The 17,908-nt window shown below is 52.1% G+C and overlaps 1 protein-coding gene across 3 annotated transcripts in view; it reads left to right on the top strand.

Annotated features, from left to right (window-relative positions):
• LOC146402986 (uncharacterized) overlaps positions 1–17,908 on the top strand; it is an 80,024-nt gene that overhangs the window by 53,907 nt on the left and 8,209 nt on the right. Inside the window, exons 3-7 of one of the 3 annotated variants that reach the window (XM_084959086.1) lie at positions 445–493; positions 9,729–9,830; positions 11,541–11,616; positions 15,729–15,851; positions 17,452–17,596. In XM_084959086.1, coding sequence (XP_084815212.1) covers positions 445–493; positions 9,729–9,830; positions 11,541–11,561 — 172 coding nt within the window. In that variant the 3' untranslated portion in view covers positions 11,562–11,616; positions 15,729–15,851; positions 17,452–17,596. Of the gene's footprint in view, positions 1–444; positions 494–9,728; positions 9,831–10,715; positions 10,745–11,540; positions 13,711–15,728; positions 15,852–17,201; positions 17,597–17,908 lie in introns of all 3 variants that reach the window. The other 2 variants (XM_084959085.1, XM_084959087.1) reach the window with 2 other exon arrangements.

The raw sequence follows: 17,908 nt of genomic DNA, 5'->3' as shown, positions 1-17,908 counted from the left end.
CATCAGCTCAGCAGCTGAGACAGCTTGGGGCAACGGTTCCCACTCTCGGTGCTGAGTTATTCCTGCTCTCCACACAGCAGTGTCTGCACGAGCCTGACTTGTAGGACTGTGGGGTTGGAGGTGGGTGCCTGACTGTCAGTTTTCCGGAGGAAAATCTTGCCGTGGTTTTCTTTTTTTGTTTCCCCAAAGTGGAGCAAGCAGAATGTCTGGGTTTCTGTGCCTTGACCAGGGATCACATGCTCTCCTTTGCCTCCCGGCCTTTGCACAGGCTGTTTCTTCTGGAATATCTTCCACCGCTGCCTTCGCCTCTTCTCACCTTTCGGCCACAGTGTTATCTATCCCTTCCTCTGGGACCCCTGCCTCAAGCACCCACTTGGCACCATCTCTGTCCCCTTTCCTAACGCGCGAGACTCCTTTGTCCTAACTGCTTGTCCGTTTTCCCAGGCTGCCAGCTGTTTTGTTCATGACTGCTCATAGGAGGCCCTTGACAAAGGTAAGTTGCCTGAATGAACGACTACTGTGTACAGGTGAGTACAGGTATTAACTTTCTATTCCTGACGGCATTTTACAGAGGAGGGGCTGGAAGTATCCTAAGTGTCAGAGCTGGGATTTGAACCCAGGGTGGACGTCTTCTACTGGCAAGTGTTTCTCTGATTTCCCTCTTCGCCTGGAGTATGCACGTCTAGAATGGCCCGGAAGTGAGTTCATCCATCCTGCACCCCTGGTCAGGTGCTTCCCACCTCCCTGGCCCAGGGCCTCAAGGTCCCCGTGTTCGCGTCTCAGGTGTGCCAGCTCTGCCGCGGTCCCAGGCCCTGGGAACGGGTTGGCTTGCGGGGATGGGGTGGAGGGGGCAGCTGGGGGCGGGGTTCCTTCACCAACTCAGAGGAAGAAGCTAAGGTCCAGGGGGAGGCAGCACATTCGGAGACCCAGGCGGGCAGAAGCGCGGGGCCCGCGCTGGGCCCCGAGTCGGAAGCCGCGCCGGGGTGTCCCCCTGGGCGCAGGGAGACGGAGCCGAGCGGGTGGCGGCTGGAGGAGTGACCGGGTGGCGAAATGTCTTTTCCAGATTAGGGGCCCAGTCCGTGCTGTTGACACAGTCGTAAGTTTTAATGAGAAATTTTGAGTATTTGCGTGGGAGCCGCGCCTCTGTGCGCGCAGATGCCGCGGGCTGGCGGCGCTGGGGGCCGGGCCCCCCGGGGCGGGGGCGCCCCTGACGCAGGCCGGGCACAGATTCCTTTCAGGCGAAGGGGAAACATTTAAACTCGCTCACCTTTGAACTGCCAGGGACGCTGTTTACCTTGGCTGCCCGAGTGGCAGTTTTACAGATCTGGGGCCTCCCGCCATCCCCACGTCCCGCCCGGGGCTGGCCTGGGCGTCCTGGCAGAGGTCACCGGGGTGGCTTCCCGAGGCGTCCTGAGCCCCCCTCTGCAGATGGCTTTCTGTGCTTTGTGCTGGGGAGACGCCTGGGGCTCTCCCTGCTCATCCCCTCCCCAGCCCATTCATCTCGTAATTCGATTTTCTGTGTCAGGGCCAGAGCCGTGCGGAGGCGGTGCAGGGCCGTCTGGGTCCTGCCCACACTTTCGAGGTCTCTGCACCCAGAAAGCGGGTGTCTCAACTGGAGGCGCCCCCCCAGGCAGGATCCAGGTTGCCTGCTCCCAGCTTCTCAGGGGATGGTGGAGACCCCTCTCCCCAAAGAGCCCCGTGGGACGGAGGAGGAGGGTCCTGCCTGAGCCAGCGGCTTCAGCCCTGGCGGTCAGAGGGCTCCCTGCAGAGGAGCAAGCCATGTTGATTTTACGGAGAAGGCTGCTATGCACATTTCACTGCTGATTTATTGGTTTTTAACTAGATCCTTATGCTAGGCTAAAAAAGCCATCTTGCACTTTGCAAGGCTCTGCTGACTGCTGCTGAAAATGACACACAGGGGCTCCTCCTGCTCCCCGCCCCTCCGCCACCAAAAGGGCCATGCTGGAGGTGTGAGCCTGGAGTCCTGTTCTGAGCAGGGAGCCCCAGCGCTCAGCCTCCCAGCCACTGACCACCTGCAGTGTGCACTCGAGCCAGTGTGTTTGTGTGTGTAAGAATTTACGGACTGGAAGGGAGGGGCTGGGAAGGGAGGGCCCACACTGAGCCCTGAAACATAACTGCCCACCTATTCCCCCTCAGGCCTCACAGAGCACTTGCTATGACAAGTTCATTTGGCTGAACTCTGGAGTCAGACAAACTGACATCCTGGTTATTATCCCTGCTGTGTGATTTGGTCAAGTTAGCTAACCTCTCTGATCCCTGATTCATCATCTTTGGGGTGGGTTTAACTCTGACCTAGGATGTGGGGATCCCGTGAAGTATTGCATGAGCAGCACTAACTTAGTGTCCAGCCCAGGGTGGGGGCTCTGTGATTCGATTCCTTCCCGAATTCTTCCTCCCAGCCCTGGCTGATGACTCCTGGTAAAGGGGAAACTCCTTAACACAGCGGGTGGGTGACTCACACGCCTCCCAGTGCTGTGTGCTGTGCTGCGTGATTCACGGGAAGAAATTACATACAACAGACCATTTATAAAGCGTGAAACACTTTTAACCCATTAGCTCATCAGATCCTCATAAAAGTTCTGTGAGAGGAGAGACAGGAGAAAAGGAAGTTGCAAAGTCATTTGACCCAGACAGATAAAGGGATTTGATCAGAGGACCATAATTTGAACCCTGGGCGCGCAAACTTCTAGCCTAGAGCTCTTTCCTTGATGTCACAGCTGCCTCTCCTATTATTCAACATTGCTTCTCTCCTCCGGGAGGATGGCTTCAGGGAAAAGGAGCAGCTTGGGTGGAGGGATCTTTGGGACCCAGTGGGGACTCATGGGAGCAAAGAAGTCCCACGTGGACACCTGCCTGTAGGCGAGGCTACTTCGGCCAGCTCCGGAGGAGCAAGCAGAGAGAGCAGGGTGGGCACAGAGAAGATAGGTCTGATTGGGACCCCAGAACTCAAGGAGCCAGAGGAGGACGCTGGCTGCATCTGCAGAATCCATCAGGCGGCTTGATGGGTCGCCGTTAAACAAAGATGGGATAAGGTTACATGTGTTTTCCGTGGGAGTCGGCTCCAATTTCAGCCTGATGATTTAGTCAGGTGTAAGCATGAAGTTTCCAATTTAGAGAAATAAATCTCCAGTGATTTTATTATCCCCTGTTTTACCCTGACACCCAACTTCACCCCGGCCCCCTGTCAAAGCCCTCATGATGTGTTTATATAGGGCACACTGTAATTGATTGGCGTGCAATAGAACATGACACAGAAAATGTGGCCTTCCCCGCCAGGCCCAACGCTGGGAGCTTCCATATTTCATCATCCCCCCGGGTCCAATCCCGGGCCCCTGCTCACCGTAGCTGCAAATTCCTGGGATTCTGAGTTGTCTGAGAATAGGAGTCCAGGGCCGCGGGGTCCAGCCAGACACCCCAAGGTGGGCTCAGAAGGTGTGGCTTGGAGATGTGGGGTGGAGAACACCAGACAGAGGCGTCTGCTCGGAGTAGAGACTAGATGGGGTGGCCGGACTCGTGACCTCAGAGGTCCTGCCTCTTCTGAGAGTTGCTGAAATGAATGGTCCGTGGCTCTGAGGTTTGGTAATTCTAAAGTTCTACCCTTCTGAGATGGTCCGTTCCTAATAATCTGTTAGTTCAGTCTGTGAGTCTGTGGTCCTAGAGTTATGAGTCTTTGGCAATAAGAAGTGATACATGTAATACTGTGGTACACGATGCTGAAAGGTCTCATACATGTGAATACGAGTGTCAGGGTGGATTTGAATACCAACACCGATGCTAAGACCAATACCAGTTCCAATGTTGTCATTCATCAAGGGCTTTCGATGTGCCCAGCACGGCACTAGGCACGTTACATCATTCTTTCATTTGCTTTCCCCAGCAGCTCTATAGGAAGGCATGGTTGTCTCCATTTTCCACAACATACCATCGAAGATCAGAGAGGATAATAACGTGTTCGAGGCTGCACAGGTGGTCCCTGTTTTCTAAGATCCTGGGATTTTGGTATTCCTCCCTATAGGGCTGTCAAAACACGTGGGAAGAGCAGACAGATACGGGGTGAGCAGCGATTCCAACCTCAGAGGTTATTAGGAGTGTGCCTTACAAATGCCCCTGGCCTTAGCTCGGTTGTCATGGACTCTGTCCCCCGCCCTAGGAGAGGTATCAAGGTGGAGAATCCCCAGGATTCAGGGTGGAGGAGGCCCAGCCTTCACCAAATCCAGATGATGGAGGCGTTCACTTCTGACTTCTCTACAATCATATAGTTTTTGCGTCTGAAGGGAAGAGTCACTAGCCCAACCTTCCAACTAGAATCTAGGTGGGGCTGGGGTGCCTATTTTCTATTTGCGTTTCTCTAGGACAGGAAGCTTCTACCGCAGAATGAGCTGAAACCTGTTTTCCTGCGGCTTTTGCGTTGGGATCCTAACTCTGTTTTATAGGGCCACAAGCAAATTTGCTTCCTCTGCTCCATGACTTTGGAGATTTTGAGACACAGTAAGTCACATTGTCTTTTATCCCTCCTTTCATCCCCCCATCATCCGTTAATCATACAACCTTCCACCCATCTATTTCTTCATCATCCATCTATTCATTTACCCACTTCCCACTCATCATCCGTCAGTACATCACTCTTCCCTCCTTTTTTTCTATGTCTTCATCTGTCCATTCATCCACCACCACTCTAATAGCCATCCATAACTCATCCATTCATCCACCCATTCACTCTACTCATTCACTTATTCATTCATTCATTCATTCATTCATTCATTGAGGGAGAGTCAGCCAAATGGTGCTCTGGGAAGGGACACAGAGATGAATTCACTCTCAATAAGCTCGAGAGAGAGATTAGACTCATATCTGCAAAGTTTACTCATTTCAAGACATCAACAATGTAGGCACTGGTGCAGCAGTTTGCACATGGGTGCTGGGCAAGGTGTTCAGGCTCTAAATGAAACCAGGGTTATGGAGGTTCCCAGGCTAGGGCTCCAATCGGAGCCGTTGCTGCTGGCCTGCGCCACCGCCACAGCAACTCAGGATCTGAGCCGCATCTGTGACCCACACCACAGCTCACGGCAACGCCAGATCCTTAACCCACCGAGCAAGGCCAGGGATCAAACCTGCAACCTCATGGTTCCTAGTTGGATTCGTTAACCACTGTGCCACGACGGGAACTCCCAGATTAGGCTTTCTGTATATTATCTTCTTCACTTTACGAACTGGTTTCTCAGACTTGACCCTCCCACTGAACCAACACTGAATGAATTCCATTCATTCATTGGTTCAAGAAATACTTTTCAAGGATTTTTATCTGTGTATCTCTTCAGATATGATGCTGAATAATAGAACCTTGTCTATCATTTATTGTAGGAAATAGATGATAAACAAATAAATGCCTAATACAATTTCAGATAGTAATAAGTGCCATTAAAAAAAAAGAGTAGGGGAAGAGGACGGAACAGGAAGGAAGATGCTATTTTATTTTATTTTATTTTATTTTTTTGCTTTTTTTTGGGGGGGGGAGGCAGCACCTGCAGCATTTGGAAATTCCTAGGCTAGGGGTCGAATGGGAGGTGCAGCTGCCAGCCTAAACCACAGCCACAGCAATGCCAGATCTGAGCCTTGTCTGCAGCTCACGGCAACATTGGATCCTTAACCCACTGAGCAAGGCCAGGGATTGAACCTGTATCCTCATGGATACTATTTGGGTTCATTACCACTGAGCCATGAGGGGAACTCCAAAGATGCTATTTAGACAGGAAGATTGGGAAGACTTCTCTGAGGAGGCGGCATTTGGGTAAGGATAGGAATTCTTGGGGATTCCTAAGGATGGAGGCCCTGGCCCTTGGCTTCCTGTTTCCACTGGAGAAACGCAAGGATGTGGGCTGAGGACGGGAATCATGGGAGGTTTGGGCTTCTAGCTGGAGAAAGAAGGATGGTTCATCAAGAAGCAGAGCTAGGGGTTCCTGCTGTGGCACAGCAGGTTAAGAATCTGGCCTTGTCTCAGAGGTGGCGTGGGTTCAGTCCCAGCCCAGTGCAGTGGGTTAAGGATCCAGCGTTGCCTTCGCTGTGGGTGTAGGTCGCAAGCGTGGCTCAGGTTCGAGCCCTGGCCTGGGAACTTCAGTGCACCTCACGTGTGGCCAAAAACGGAAAAAGAAAAAGCAGCAGGGTTGAGTTTTCCGTTGGGAAAGCTCTGCCCAGGAAGTTATCCCTTTTAGATCCTCAAAGGGCACAGCCCGCCCTCCAAAGCGCCGAATTTGGAGTGGGCTCTGTGGGGAGGCCCCCTCCCCCATCGGTCCCCTTCTGGAGGTGAGGGCATGGTGGGGGCCACTTCCTGGAGATGCTGGAAAGTCTCAGATCCAGGGGAGAAAGCAAGATGCGTCTCCCTCATAGACACAGAGGACAGATTGGTGGTTGCCGAGAGGGAGGGGAGGGTGGGGGATGGATGGGGAGTTTGGGGTTAGTAGATGCAAACGTTTACATTTCGAATGGATAAACAGTGGGGTCCTGCTGTACAGCACAGGGAAATATATCCAGTCTCTTGGGATAGACCATGATGGAAGATAATATAAAAAAAAAAATGTGTGTATATATATGTGTGTGTGTGTGTGTGTATGAGATATGAGACTGGGTCACTGCTGTACAGCAGAAATTGACACAGTATTTCATGTAAATCAACTATACTTTGACTAAAAAAATGATTTTATTTTTAATTTTTTTTGTCTTTTCTTGAGCTGCTCCCACGGCATATGGAGGTTCCCAGGCTAGGGGTCGAATCGGAGCTGTAGCTGCCGCCCTACACCACAGCCACAGCAACGCGGGATCCAGGCCGCGTCTGCCACCTACACCACAGCTCATGGCAACACCGGATCCCTAACCCACTGAGCCAGGCCAGAGATCGAACCCGCGACCTCATGATTCCCAGTTGGATTTGTTAACCACTGAGCCACGACGGGAACTCCCTAAAAAAAATAAAAAAAAAAGATGAGTCTCCGAACCCCCAGGGGGCCAGGACAGGGTGCGGCCCAGAAACGGGGAGGGCCAAGGCAAACCACGTGCCTTTCCTTTGGGGAGAGAGGCGAGAGTGATGTGCTCAGCCTCAGCAGGAGAGCCGAAGGGAGGCTGGGAGATAAGACACCTGTTCTCTCACCTTAGTCCCCAGTTTGCTGTGCAACCTGGGAAAATCCCTTCTCCTCTCTTGAGACCCTCACTGTAAACAGAGGGGTTTAAACCGGCTGGCTTGTACGAACACTTCTCCTTAGGGCGTGCTCGATTTGCTTTGATGTGAAATAGGCCGAATTTCGGCAAGAGGGAGGCAGGTAAGACAGAAAAGGCAACTTCCACTGAAAATGGTTTACTTACCACAGGAGGACACTTTGCCTTCTAAAACCTGGTAGCCACGGGGGGGTCTGTCTCCACCCAGGGGGCGGGGGCGGATCTAGGCCTCAGGGAATTGATTACACTTGTAATCATTTATATCCAGAGATGGCCCCTGCGAGCCACGCTGCCTGGTGTTCACAATGAGACACCTTTAACCAGCAGAATGTACTGGAAGTGATGCCACACCAGTGCTGGCTGGAAGGTCTTCTATTTCTGGGTGATGCTCCCACAAACTTGGAGGCTTGAGATAACACACATTCACTAGCTCCTTGTTCTGCGTATAGGTCCAGGCATGGCATAGCCGGGGTCGCTGCGCAGGGTCTCACCTGGCTGAGATCAGGGTGCTGGTTGGGGCTGTGATCTCATCCCGAGGCTTAGGGCCAGCCCTCTGCCTGGGTTCTCTCGCTAGCCTTCAGGTCTTTATGGCTATAGGACTGAGATGCTCATTTTCTCGCTGGCTCTTGGCCAGGGGTCTGTCTGAGCTCCTGGAGGCTTCTCTCAAGGGCTAGCAGCACGGGCCTCTCTCAACGGGGCCGCTTCCTGCTTCTGAGCCAGCAGGAGACTCCCTCTTCAGTTTGCATGGCAGCATCGTACATAGGAGAACGTGCCATGTCTTGTAACCTGATCATGGCAGCGACTTTCCCCCTGTATTTTCAGGCCCCACTCCCCCCTCAGAGGAAGAAGGTCACCCAGCGTGGGTGGGAATCTCAGGGGCCATGTTACAATTCTCCCCACCTCATGGGCCGAGCTTCAAGAAGGCTTGACAACGTCCAGTCTCGTGCTTTTGAGAACCCTGAGCTGTGATGGAAGAAGTCTGGCTACCCTGAGAGAGAACCTGTGTGGGGAAGCTGCCTGGGGAGGGAGAGGGCCTGAAGCCACAGAGGGAGGGAGAGGCCCGGATGCCCTAGAGTCCCAGCTGAGTGCAGCCTTCCAGCCACCCTTGCCAGAACGCCAGACTTACAAGCAGATGCTCCAGCCCACTGAGCGCCCGCAGACATCATCTGGGCAGGAGACCCTCCCCGCAGAGCCCAGTCAAGCCACCAAGAGTAAGAAGTAAATGTTGCTGGAGGCGCTCACCGATGCCACCTGCCAAATCCTCCTTCTTGTGGGAGGAAACAGGATTCTGCCCATGACATCGTTGGGTTATGGGAGAGTTGGCTCTTGGGTGGACATTGTGTGGAGACAGGCCACGGCAGAGTGTCGATTGTGTGGGTGGCGGTGCCATCATGAGCAGGTGTATCTGGTTTCAAGGTTGGTCTTCTCCTAGTTATCGCGAGAAGGTGGTGTGGCTGAATGGGGAAAATTCTAGACGGGAAGCCCAGGGGTCTGGACCGTGGCACTAACAGCTGCCCTGCCGTGCGATCCTAGAATGGGGGCCATCGCATCTGTGATGCTTCAGACATATGAACATGTAAATTCAACACGGTAGCCCTGGGAAGTAGACACCATTGTGACTCCACCTTATAGATGAGGACACGGAGGCACAGAGATGTGAAGTCACTTGCCCGAAGTCACACAGCCAGCAACTGGTGGAACCTATCTTTTCCCTGGACCCAAAGATTCTGACTCTGAGATTCTAGAATTTCACTGTTCTAGGACGACTAAAATTCCACAACTCTTAAAGTCCCGGTAGCCCTAAATTCCACTAGTGTGAAGATCTTAGAATTCTCAGATCCCAGGTTGAAAAAGCAGATGCCTGGCATCTGCGGGGGGAGGGGGGGCTGAGAGTGGGGGCCGTCGGGGGGGATGACACAGCTTGGACCTTCAGCCCCACTGAGCCCTCTGCTGCAGCAATGAATGACACTCCTGCCCCTTAGGCACTTGCTTATTTCTCTGAAACCTGAAACCTCTCTTGGAACTCGGAGCCTTGGGTGGTAAGAGAGCGGCAGGGAGACCCCCTTGCCGGATAGCGGATGGTGCCTGCAGCATCCACGGACAAGGGCCAGAACAAGCAGCTGGAACGGGACTCGGAGTTCCCTGAGAATGCTAACATTCTCTGTATCCCGCAGACCCCAAAGAAGCCCACATCGTCCTCGGGCACTGCCGAGGCCCAGGGAGGGAAGGGAGGCAAATGTTTGTCTAGGGCCCACCACCCTGGGCGTTGTGTTTCTCTTGGAGCCGGGGCCACATGACTGGTGGCCCGAGAATAGCTGTCTGCTCCGGGACCCTGGGAGGCCGTCCAAGGCCCGGAAGCGGGGCTGGCTGGCTGCGTTCTGCAGGCAGAGATAAGGAGCCAGGTCAGGGTTGACATGTGGAAGCGTTTAGGAGTCTGGGACCCTGTAGGATGAAACGTCCTGGAGGCGCTGGGGGCTGACTCCAGCCGCTTCATTGTGCAGATGGTGAAACCGAGGGGAAGGGAGCAGTGGCCACACAACGTTTCGCGGGGAGCGCAGCAAAGCCTCTGCGATGGACCCCGTGCTTCGGCTACACCAGACCAGGTAAAGCCTTTAACCCGTGCTCTGCACTCTTCCTGGGATGTCTTCCCCCTCTTCTTTGCCTGCTGAAATACTTAGCTTTCAAGGCATGGCTCTGAACCTGCCTCCTCCAGGAAGCCTTCCTTCATCCTTCTCAGATGTCCTCTCACCCCCTTTTCTGAGCACTGAGAGCATTTTAGCTGGCCCCCCTTTTTGCTACATGTCCCTTTCCCAACATAATAGTTGCTATTTTCTTCAGATATATAGTCCAGGAAATTTACATGCAGCTTATTTCCTTCCCTTCCTTCTTTTTTTTTTTTTTTTTTTTTGGCTATTTCTTGGGCTGCACTCGCGGCATATGGAGGTTCCCAGGCTAAGGGTCTAATCAGAGCTGTAGCCACCGGCCTACGCCAGAGCCACAGCAACGCGGGATCCGAGCCGCGTCTGCAACCTACACCACAGCTCATGGCAACTCCGGCTCGTTAACCCACTGAGCAAGGGCAGGACCGAACCCAAAACCTCATGGTTCCTAGTCGGATTCATTAACCACTGCGCCACGACGGGAACTCCCCTTCCTTCTTTTCTTTCCTTTCCTTCTCTTTTTTTTTTTTTTGCAGCAACGCTGGATCCTTAACCTACTGAGCAAGACCAGGGATCAAACTTGCATCCTCATGGACACTATGTCAGATTCTTGACCCACTGAACCACAATGGGAACTCCTTTTCTTTTTTTTTTTTTCTTTCTTTTTTAAAAAATTCTTATTTTGCCGATGGGCAACCTGAGGAGCAGAGAAGTTAAGCAACCTACTCAAGGTTGCACAGCTAACGGGTAGCAGAGCCTAGCTACAAAAGCAGTCTGGGGCCATCGCCCACACACCTAACCATCTTCTGTATTTCCTTTTCATCCCAGGACCTGGCACATTGTCTCGTACCTAATAGGTATGCGGTTCAATACATATTTATTAAATGAAGGAGCAGGTCTAATAAGAAAATAAAATTTGCCTATAATCCTTTCACTTAGCATGCACCCTTTAGATTTTTTTTTTCCTAATGCAAGGATAAACAATTTATCATTATTTTGAGCATCGTAGATCAGGCACCCGTGTACAATGTCTTTGACATTTTTGTATTTAGTAAGTATTCACTGGATGAATAAAATTCATAAGCAATAGCCTATGCATATTAAGGGAATTTGAAGAGCGCTGCACGGCTTGCCAAAAATATTTCATCTGCCTCAAGACAGTAGTCCTAGACGTTCCTACGGTTAGCCTCACTCCTCTGGATTAAGTCACTGCTTCCAGGAGGTTCTAGTTAAGTATATCAGTTGACGGAGAAAAAGTAAACCAATTAGCGCTTATGAATAGAACGGCTCAGAGTCTTAAGAGAATGACAGGTCATCTTTTTCAGGTTGAGGAAGTTCTCTTTAGTTCCTAATGTGCTAACAAGCTTTGCGCTTTTCAATCACGAATGGATGTTAACTTTTATCAGATACCTTTGCTGCAGCTAATGAGATGAGCTTGCCATTTTTCTCCTTTAATCAGTTTATATGGCAAATTACATTAAGTATTTTTGTATGTCAGGTCATCTTGGCATAACTAAGATAGATCCAACTTGCTCATAATGGATTATCCTTTTTATACATTTTCTGCATTCCACTTTTTAATATTGTTTAGAATTTTTTCCTGTATGTTACATTGGCCTGTGATTATCCTTTTTCTCATGCTGTTCTTTTCAGGTTTCGATATCAGGTTTATAAAGAGAGCCTCATGGGATAAGCTGGGACTAGTCTCTCTCTATTTTGAAACAGCTGGGTAAGATTGGAATTACTTTTTCTTTCAGTTAAAAACTCTGGGTCTCGATATTCTTCTCGTGAAAGAGAATTTGGAAATTACAGATTTAAAACATGTCATGACTATAGAGTTACCTCGACAGGTTTTTCTGAGTCGGGTTTGGCAAACTGTGATTTGCTCCTTTCATCCACATCTTTATCTTTTTGTGTAAAAATGTGTCATAATATCCTCTTATCTTTTAATGTTTACATCATAGTTAACTATAATTCCTTTCACTGCTAATTTCCTTTTTTCCCTTTTTTTACTGAGATATAATTGATGTATGCCTTTATAGTAATTTCGTGTGTACAACATAATTATTTGATAAATGTATATATTGCAAAACCATCCCCATAATGAGTCTAGATAACAAGGATCACCACACAGTGACACACACAGTTATAAACCTTCTTTTTTCGGTGATGAGAACTTTTTAAGATCTGTTCTCTCAGCCACTTTCCAACATACAATATAATATTATTAATTGTAATCACCACACTACACACCAGCAGTCTCTTAGTTCATTCTCACAATATTCCTTTTGGATAGATAAGGAAATTGAGACGCTGCGAGGTAAAGTTAGCCTGAGGTCACATACCCAGAAGGTTCTAGAGAAGAGATTTACACCTGCGTCTGACTGGCGTCACCACCCACACTGATACTGTTTCCTAAAGGTCACTCACCTTCAAAGACCTGGCTGTTGCTCACGCTGCCTTTTACTTTTTTACCTCTACCTCTGCCCCAACTGTCTGGCCGCTGTTCAAAGGCAAGACTCCTGCCCTTTTTCCTGAGCTGTCCCCCAAAGAAAGCGCCCAGGGAAACTTGGGTTAATTGAGGGACTATGAGGCCACGAAGGGAGAATAATTTGAGGCCATTAAGATAGAATAATTCAAGGATCCCAACATCTGATGGGCTCATATGTTGAGTGTCCAGGGTGTTTCTGGTCTCTTGTTCCTGATCCATCAGGACAGCTTCCTGAAAGATGGCTTGGCTCTCCCTTGAAAATGGGTTAAGAGGAGAAGTCAGAGGCAGCGCCAGGTGGGAGGAGGGACCCTACAGGAGCCATAGAGAGGCGCCTCCAGCTGGAGTGGAGGCCCTGGATGCTAAAAATTGGGAGCTATGGGCCACAGCTGGAAAAGCCATAAGCCACTGCTGGCAAGGGAGGCTTGGCATTGGGGGTGGGTCCCTGGGTGGCAGAATGAATGAGATTCTCAGGGCAGCTCAGGAAGAAACTCCACTAGTCGTGTCTCCAAGCTTGTGCCAAGGCACTTGCCTCTGCTTTCAGGGACAAGCCCTCGCCACCTCTCTGGAGGAGGATCCTGTGGTGTCTCCTGGAAGAATTCCCAAGGTAGAGGCCTCTGGAGATGACAGGAATAGACGGGAGTTGTGGCAGGGCCAGGGATGCCGTCGAGAGGCCATTTCTTCCCCCAGTGCCGACCGACGGGGCACCGTGTGTAGTGGGCATGGGTCCCCAGTTGCCCTGTCTTCTGACCAATAGTGGGAAGCTGAGTTACAGTTTCCAAGCTCATTCAAATGTGCATGACGTATGCATAAGAGCCCAAGCTTTGAGGTCACGTGGGTTGGGGCCAACTCTCAGACTCACCACCTACCAGCCAGGTGTTTTATATGTGGCTTAATCCCTCCAAACCTCAGTTTCCAATTTCCCCGAGTGTAAAGTAGGCACGAAGTCCCCTGATTCTCAGGGATGTGGAATAGTTGGCCCACAGGAGTGGCTGGAAGATGATGGCCATTTCTGTGAGGCTACCTCTTCCTCATCCCATCCTTAGGTACCTGTCTGTCCACCGGGATTATAGGTCCTTTTACAGTTCTCATTACAGCCCATGTGCCTCTAATCTCTCCAGAGCCACAGATGGGCTGTCGGCTGCCTTCTGGTCAGAATTTGGGACCAGCAGCCTGGGCCAGCTCTCAAAGTTGTTCGAGTCTCTGGCTCTGTGACTCCAGGGTTTGCAGGTCCCTGATTTCCTCTCCACCCCCTGCCAGCTCCTCCCATCTCTGCCCCTGGCTGGGGGCTCTCCTTCCTCTCTTGCCTCCCAGCCTTGCTCCCACTCACGCTCTGCCTGGAACACTCTCCCCTCCCTCTCCACTCAGCTTCCCCTAACTTCTCTTTTTGGTTTGGATGTTACCTCCTGAGGTCCTGAAGGGCTGAGCACTATGGCCCTTCCCCAAGACTACATGGTGGGTATTGGGCCAATATCTTTAAAGGGCCTGGGAGAGAAAAGACAGCTTTGTTTTTTTGGCTGTGCCCAGGCATGTGAATGTTCCTGGGCTAGGGACTGAACCCATGCTACAGCAGTGACCTGAGCTGCTGCAGTGACAGTGCCGGATCCTTAACCTGCTGCACCACAAGAGACCTCCTAGAGGGAGTTCCCATTGTGGCTCAGCAGTAACGAACCTGACTGGTATCCATGAGGACATGGGTTCGATCCCTGGCCTCGATCAGTGGGTTAAGGATCCATTGTTGTCATGAGCTGTGGTGTAGGTGGCTGACGCAGCTCAGATCTGATGTGGCTGTGGCTGTGGCATGGGCGGGGCCAGCATCTGTAGCTCCAATCCGACTCCTAGCCTGCGAACTTCCATATGTCATGGGTGTGACCCTAAAAAGCAAAAAAAAAAGTCAACTGCCAGAAAAGACATTTTCAAGTGTCAGGATGATGGCCAACCACCCATCCATGCATTAATCAGTCCATCCATCCATCCATCCATCCATCCATCCTCCATGAAGCTCCTACGCTGCCAGGCCCTTTGCTGGTGCTAGAACACTGAGGGAGATGGGACACCATAGCTTATAGTAGCAGTTTTGGTGTTTGTCTGGCCACAGTATGAGTCCTGATTCTGCCACTTTCTAACTGTAGCCTCGGCAACTGGTCTACCCTCTCTGAACTTTACATTCCGCCTCTGTAAAAAGGGATGGCTGTGAAGATGAATGGGGATAGTGCATGTGCTAGTCTGCTTGGGTTGTAATAAAATGCCACATACTGGTGACTTAAACATCAGAAATGTGTTTTCGCAGCTCTAGAGGCTGGAGGTCTGAGAGCAAGGGGTCAACAGGGTTGGTGTGTGGTGAGACCTCTTCCCTTGGCTTGAAGATGGGCCTCTGCTTGCTGTGTCCTCCCACGGCCTTTCCTTAGAGCATCAGTTTTATCAGATTCGAGCGCTGCCCTTCCGACATCATGAACCCTTAATTACCTCCTTCAAAGTCCCATCTCCAAATATAATCGCATTGGGAGTTAGGGCTTCAGCATACGAGTTTGGTGGCGGGGCTGGGGGGTGGGAGGGCGACACAGTTCAGTCCACTGCGCCACATTAAGTGGGTAGCCGAGCGTGGACAGTACTTCACAAGAGCTCCCGCGGAGTCTCGGCTTCATGGCTTCGGATGTGACAGTGATGAAGAAGGAAGGAGATGATGGTGGGATGATGGTGGGGGAGGAGAAGAAGCCTCAGTCCCCGTGTCCTTTAGAGTCTCTGGACCTGGCGGCAGAAGCTGGCCTGTACGGAGGAAATGAGAAGAGGGGATGGGGGCACCCAGAGACGGTATCTAAGGGTGGAGTCGGGACGGTGACCCAGGGCTTTGACCATGGGACTCTGCGGCTCAGAGCTGGGGTTTCAAATTTAAGTGCGTGTTTCACTGGACTGTGAGCTCCCTGAGACTGGAGGCTTGCTGACCCAACTCGGGGGGCCCCGCACAGAATCATGCACCCGAGAATGTCTGCTGACCAACTCAATGGATACGTGAGATTATGAATGAATGATAGAGATGAATAGGGCGGTAGGTGGGTGAATGGGTGGTCAACCGAACAGAGGAGGAATAATTGGCCAAGTTAGTTAATCCTCTCTAACCCTAGTTTCTCCAGCTATAGAATGTGTATTAGCAATACAGACCTCACAGCTAGTTTTGAGGATTTATTGAGATAATACAAGCAAAGCCTTTGGCATTGGATAATGTGAGTCACACGGGAAGTCCCCTTGACATTGGATAATGAAGACATAGAATGAGCTTCTGGATGGGAGGGGCTGCTGGACCAGGCATCACCCACTCAAGCCTCACATCTTCCCTCCAACCTCCGAGGGAGCAGGTCAGTGTCTGGGGGACACAGGACTGTCTGTCCATCTGCGCCAAGAGGTACAGGAGCAAACAGAAGGGCCCACCCATGGCACTGCTTGACCTCCCACTCCAGCCTCCTTAAAAGCCTTGGAAGGTACAATGGGATTTTTACAATCATTTGTCAGAAGGTGGAACTGAGGCCAAGGGACGGGGAGTGACTTGCCAAGGTCATGGGCACGAGCATGCCCAGGGCAGAGCTGGGACCAGAACTCCCTTGTCCTGACTCCCAGCCAGGCCTCTTTGCCCTGTACCCATGGGAGGGGACCCATGGCCAAGCAGAAACGCGTGGTCACCTCCAGCTGCTTGGAGAGCCCCATGGCATCGGGGACACTGGCGTCAGTGGTCCTTAGCTTGATCCTCCACTCTTCGGAGGCCTAAGGACTTGCTCTGGCCCCTGCCTCAGCAGAGACCCAGGCAGGAGTCTGCAGGTGAGGTCTCGTGCCCGAGATCTGGGCTAAGTGGGGTCGCCGATGTGTCCCCCACGCAGGGGGTACATGATAAATGGGATGGGGGCTGAGGGAGGCTTAAAGGGGTTCCCTTTGAACGGACGAGACAGGGCACCAAGGAGGGTGGTGACGGGAATCTCGAGGCAAAGACAGAGGCGGGGGAGGACCTGCTCCCCGTTTCCGGGAGCCGACCCGGTACCGGTTCAGACACTCGGGAGCCAAGCACACGAATGTCCACTCCCTGCTCCTCACGGCGAGCCAGTGCGTCTCTGCACCTCGGTTGTTTTCAGGTTAAAATGGGCACAATCCTCGGGTACCTAGCTCAGCGTGTCGCCAAGAGGGTCAAACGAGGCGATACTCTTAGGCACCCAGAAAACATTCGCTGAGACCAGGTTTTGCTTTTGCCTTCAGCTCAGGGGTTACAGGAGGAGCAAGGGGGGCCGTGGCCATCGCCCCACATGCCCGAGCTGAGCGGGGCGGGCGGGGGAGAAGCCAGGCTGTGCCAACCGATGCCCAGTGATAAAGCCTGTTTCTAATGACTAGAGAAAGCTCTTGGCTGAATGCCGGTCCTGGAAGGGCCACCTCAGCTCCTGTCAGGCCGTGGCAGATCCGAGGGAAGCTGCACATCCCTTATGGAGGGTGGCTTCTTTTATTCCATTATTTTCATAATAGACTCACTGACACAATATTATTCTTGGCTCCAGCTCAGGCCCTCTGCTTGTGCTCAGAGGCAACAGGCTGGCTGGCCAGGGAACTGCAAGCTTCCCATCAAGGGGGTGTGGGGCACAAAGGCTCAGCAATTTCTTGTCCTCTAGAGCATTTCTGGCACCGTGAGGAGGGGGTGAGTCTTGCACAGTTGGGACCTGCAGGCCTGGGTCTGGGCTCCCTCTGCTCCTTGGGGGCGGGGGGAAAGAGAACCGAGGCCAAGGGGGAGAGAGAAGGGGGTGTGCATTGTCCCCAGTGGTCCCATCATTCTTTTGGCAGTCCCCCCCCCCCAGCCCTGCCCCCGCATGCACGGCCAGAGGACCAGCCAGAACAGTGGTCGTCAAACTGTGCTCCGTGGAACCCCGGGGTTCCTCAGAATATGGGCGAGCAGGATGGGCTCTCACGCTCCCCTCAGCCCAGTCAGCCCTGATCTTATTTTACTTTTATGTTGGGCTCCTTTCTAAGGTTTTATTTGAAGACAGGATTCTGAGGGTTAACAGGAAAATCTGAACACGACTGGTTATCTCCCTTCTTGTCCGCAAGGGAGACCGCGGCCCAGAGAGGGGCCAGACTGGCCTAAGGTCACACAGTTGGCAGAGTGAGGACCTGTCGCTTGGCTGCTGATTGTGTGAGGAGCCGGAGCCAGTCTGTGAAACAGCCGAGAACAGGAGACACTGGCCAGCAGCAGGTGTGCAGCTAGGGTCCGGGTGGAGCCTTGGCCGGGTGTGGGGGCCCCCAGAAGCACGCACCCTCCGTTTTCCTCAGCTCAGTTAAAGTGGTCTCTGATGGCGTTCAGTGAGGGCCTCACGGGGGGACTCAGCCCCCTGCGCCACCTTGAGGGTCGGCCCCCAGGAACCCCTGTGGGAGGAGAAGTCCAGGGTCCGGAGCTTTGGACCCGCTGGAGAAAACAGCGCTGGGTGTGGGCAGGTGTTCAGAGGCAAGAGGTGCCCCCTCGGGCTGGTTTACGGGGGCGAGAGATTTTTTTTTTAAACTGTAATAA

The sequence above is a fragment of the Sus scrofa genome, chromosome 6, assembly GCF_054392235.1.
Source record: "Sus scrofa isolate SSC_HxYL_T2T_F1_AM1 chromosome 6, Sscrofa_HxYL_maternal_Yorkshire_Landrace_v2.0, whole genome shotgun sequence".
Taxonomy (NCBI): Eukaryota; Metazoa; Chordata; class Mammalia; order Artiodactyla; family Suidae; genus Sus; species Sus scrofa.
Note: the sequence above shows the minus strand (reverse complement) of the source record. Positions and strands in the feature narration are given on the sequence as shown.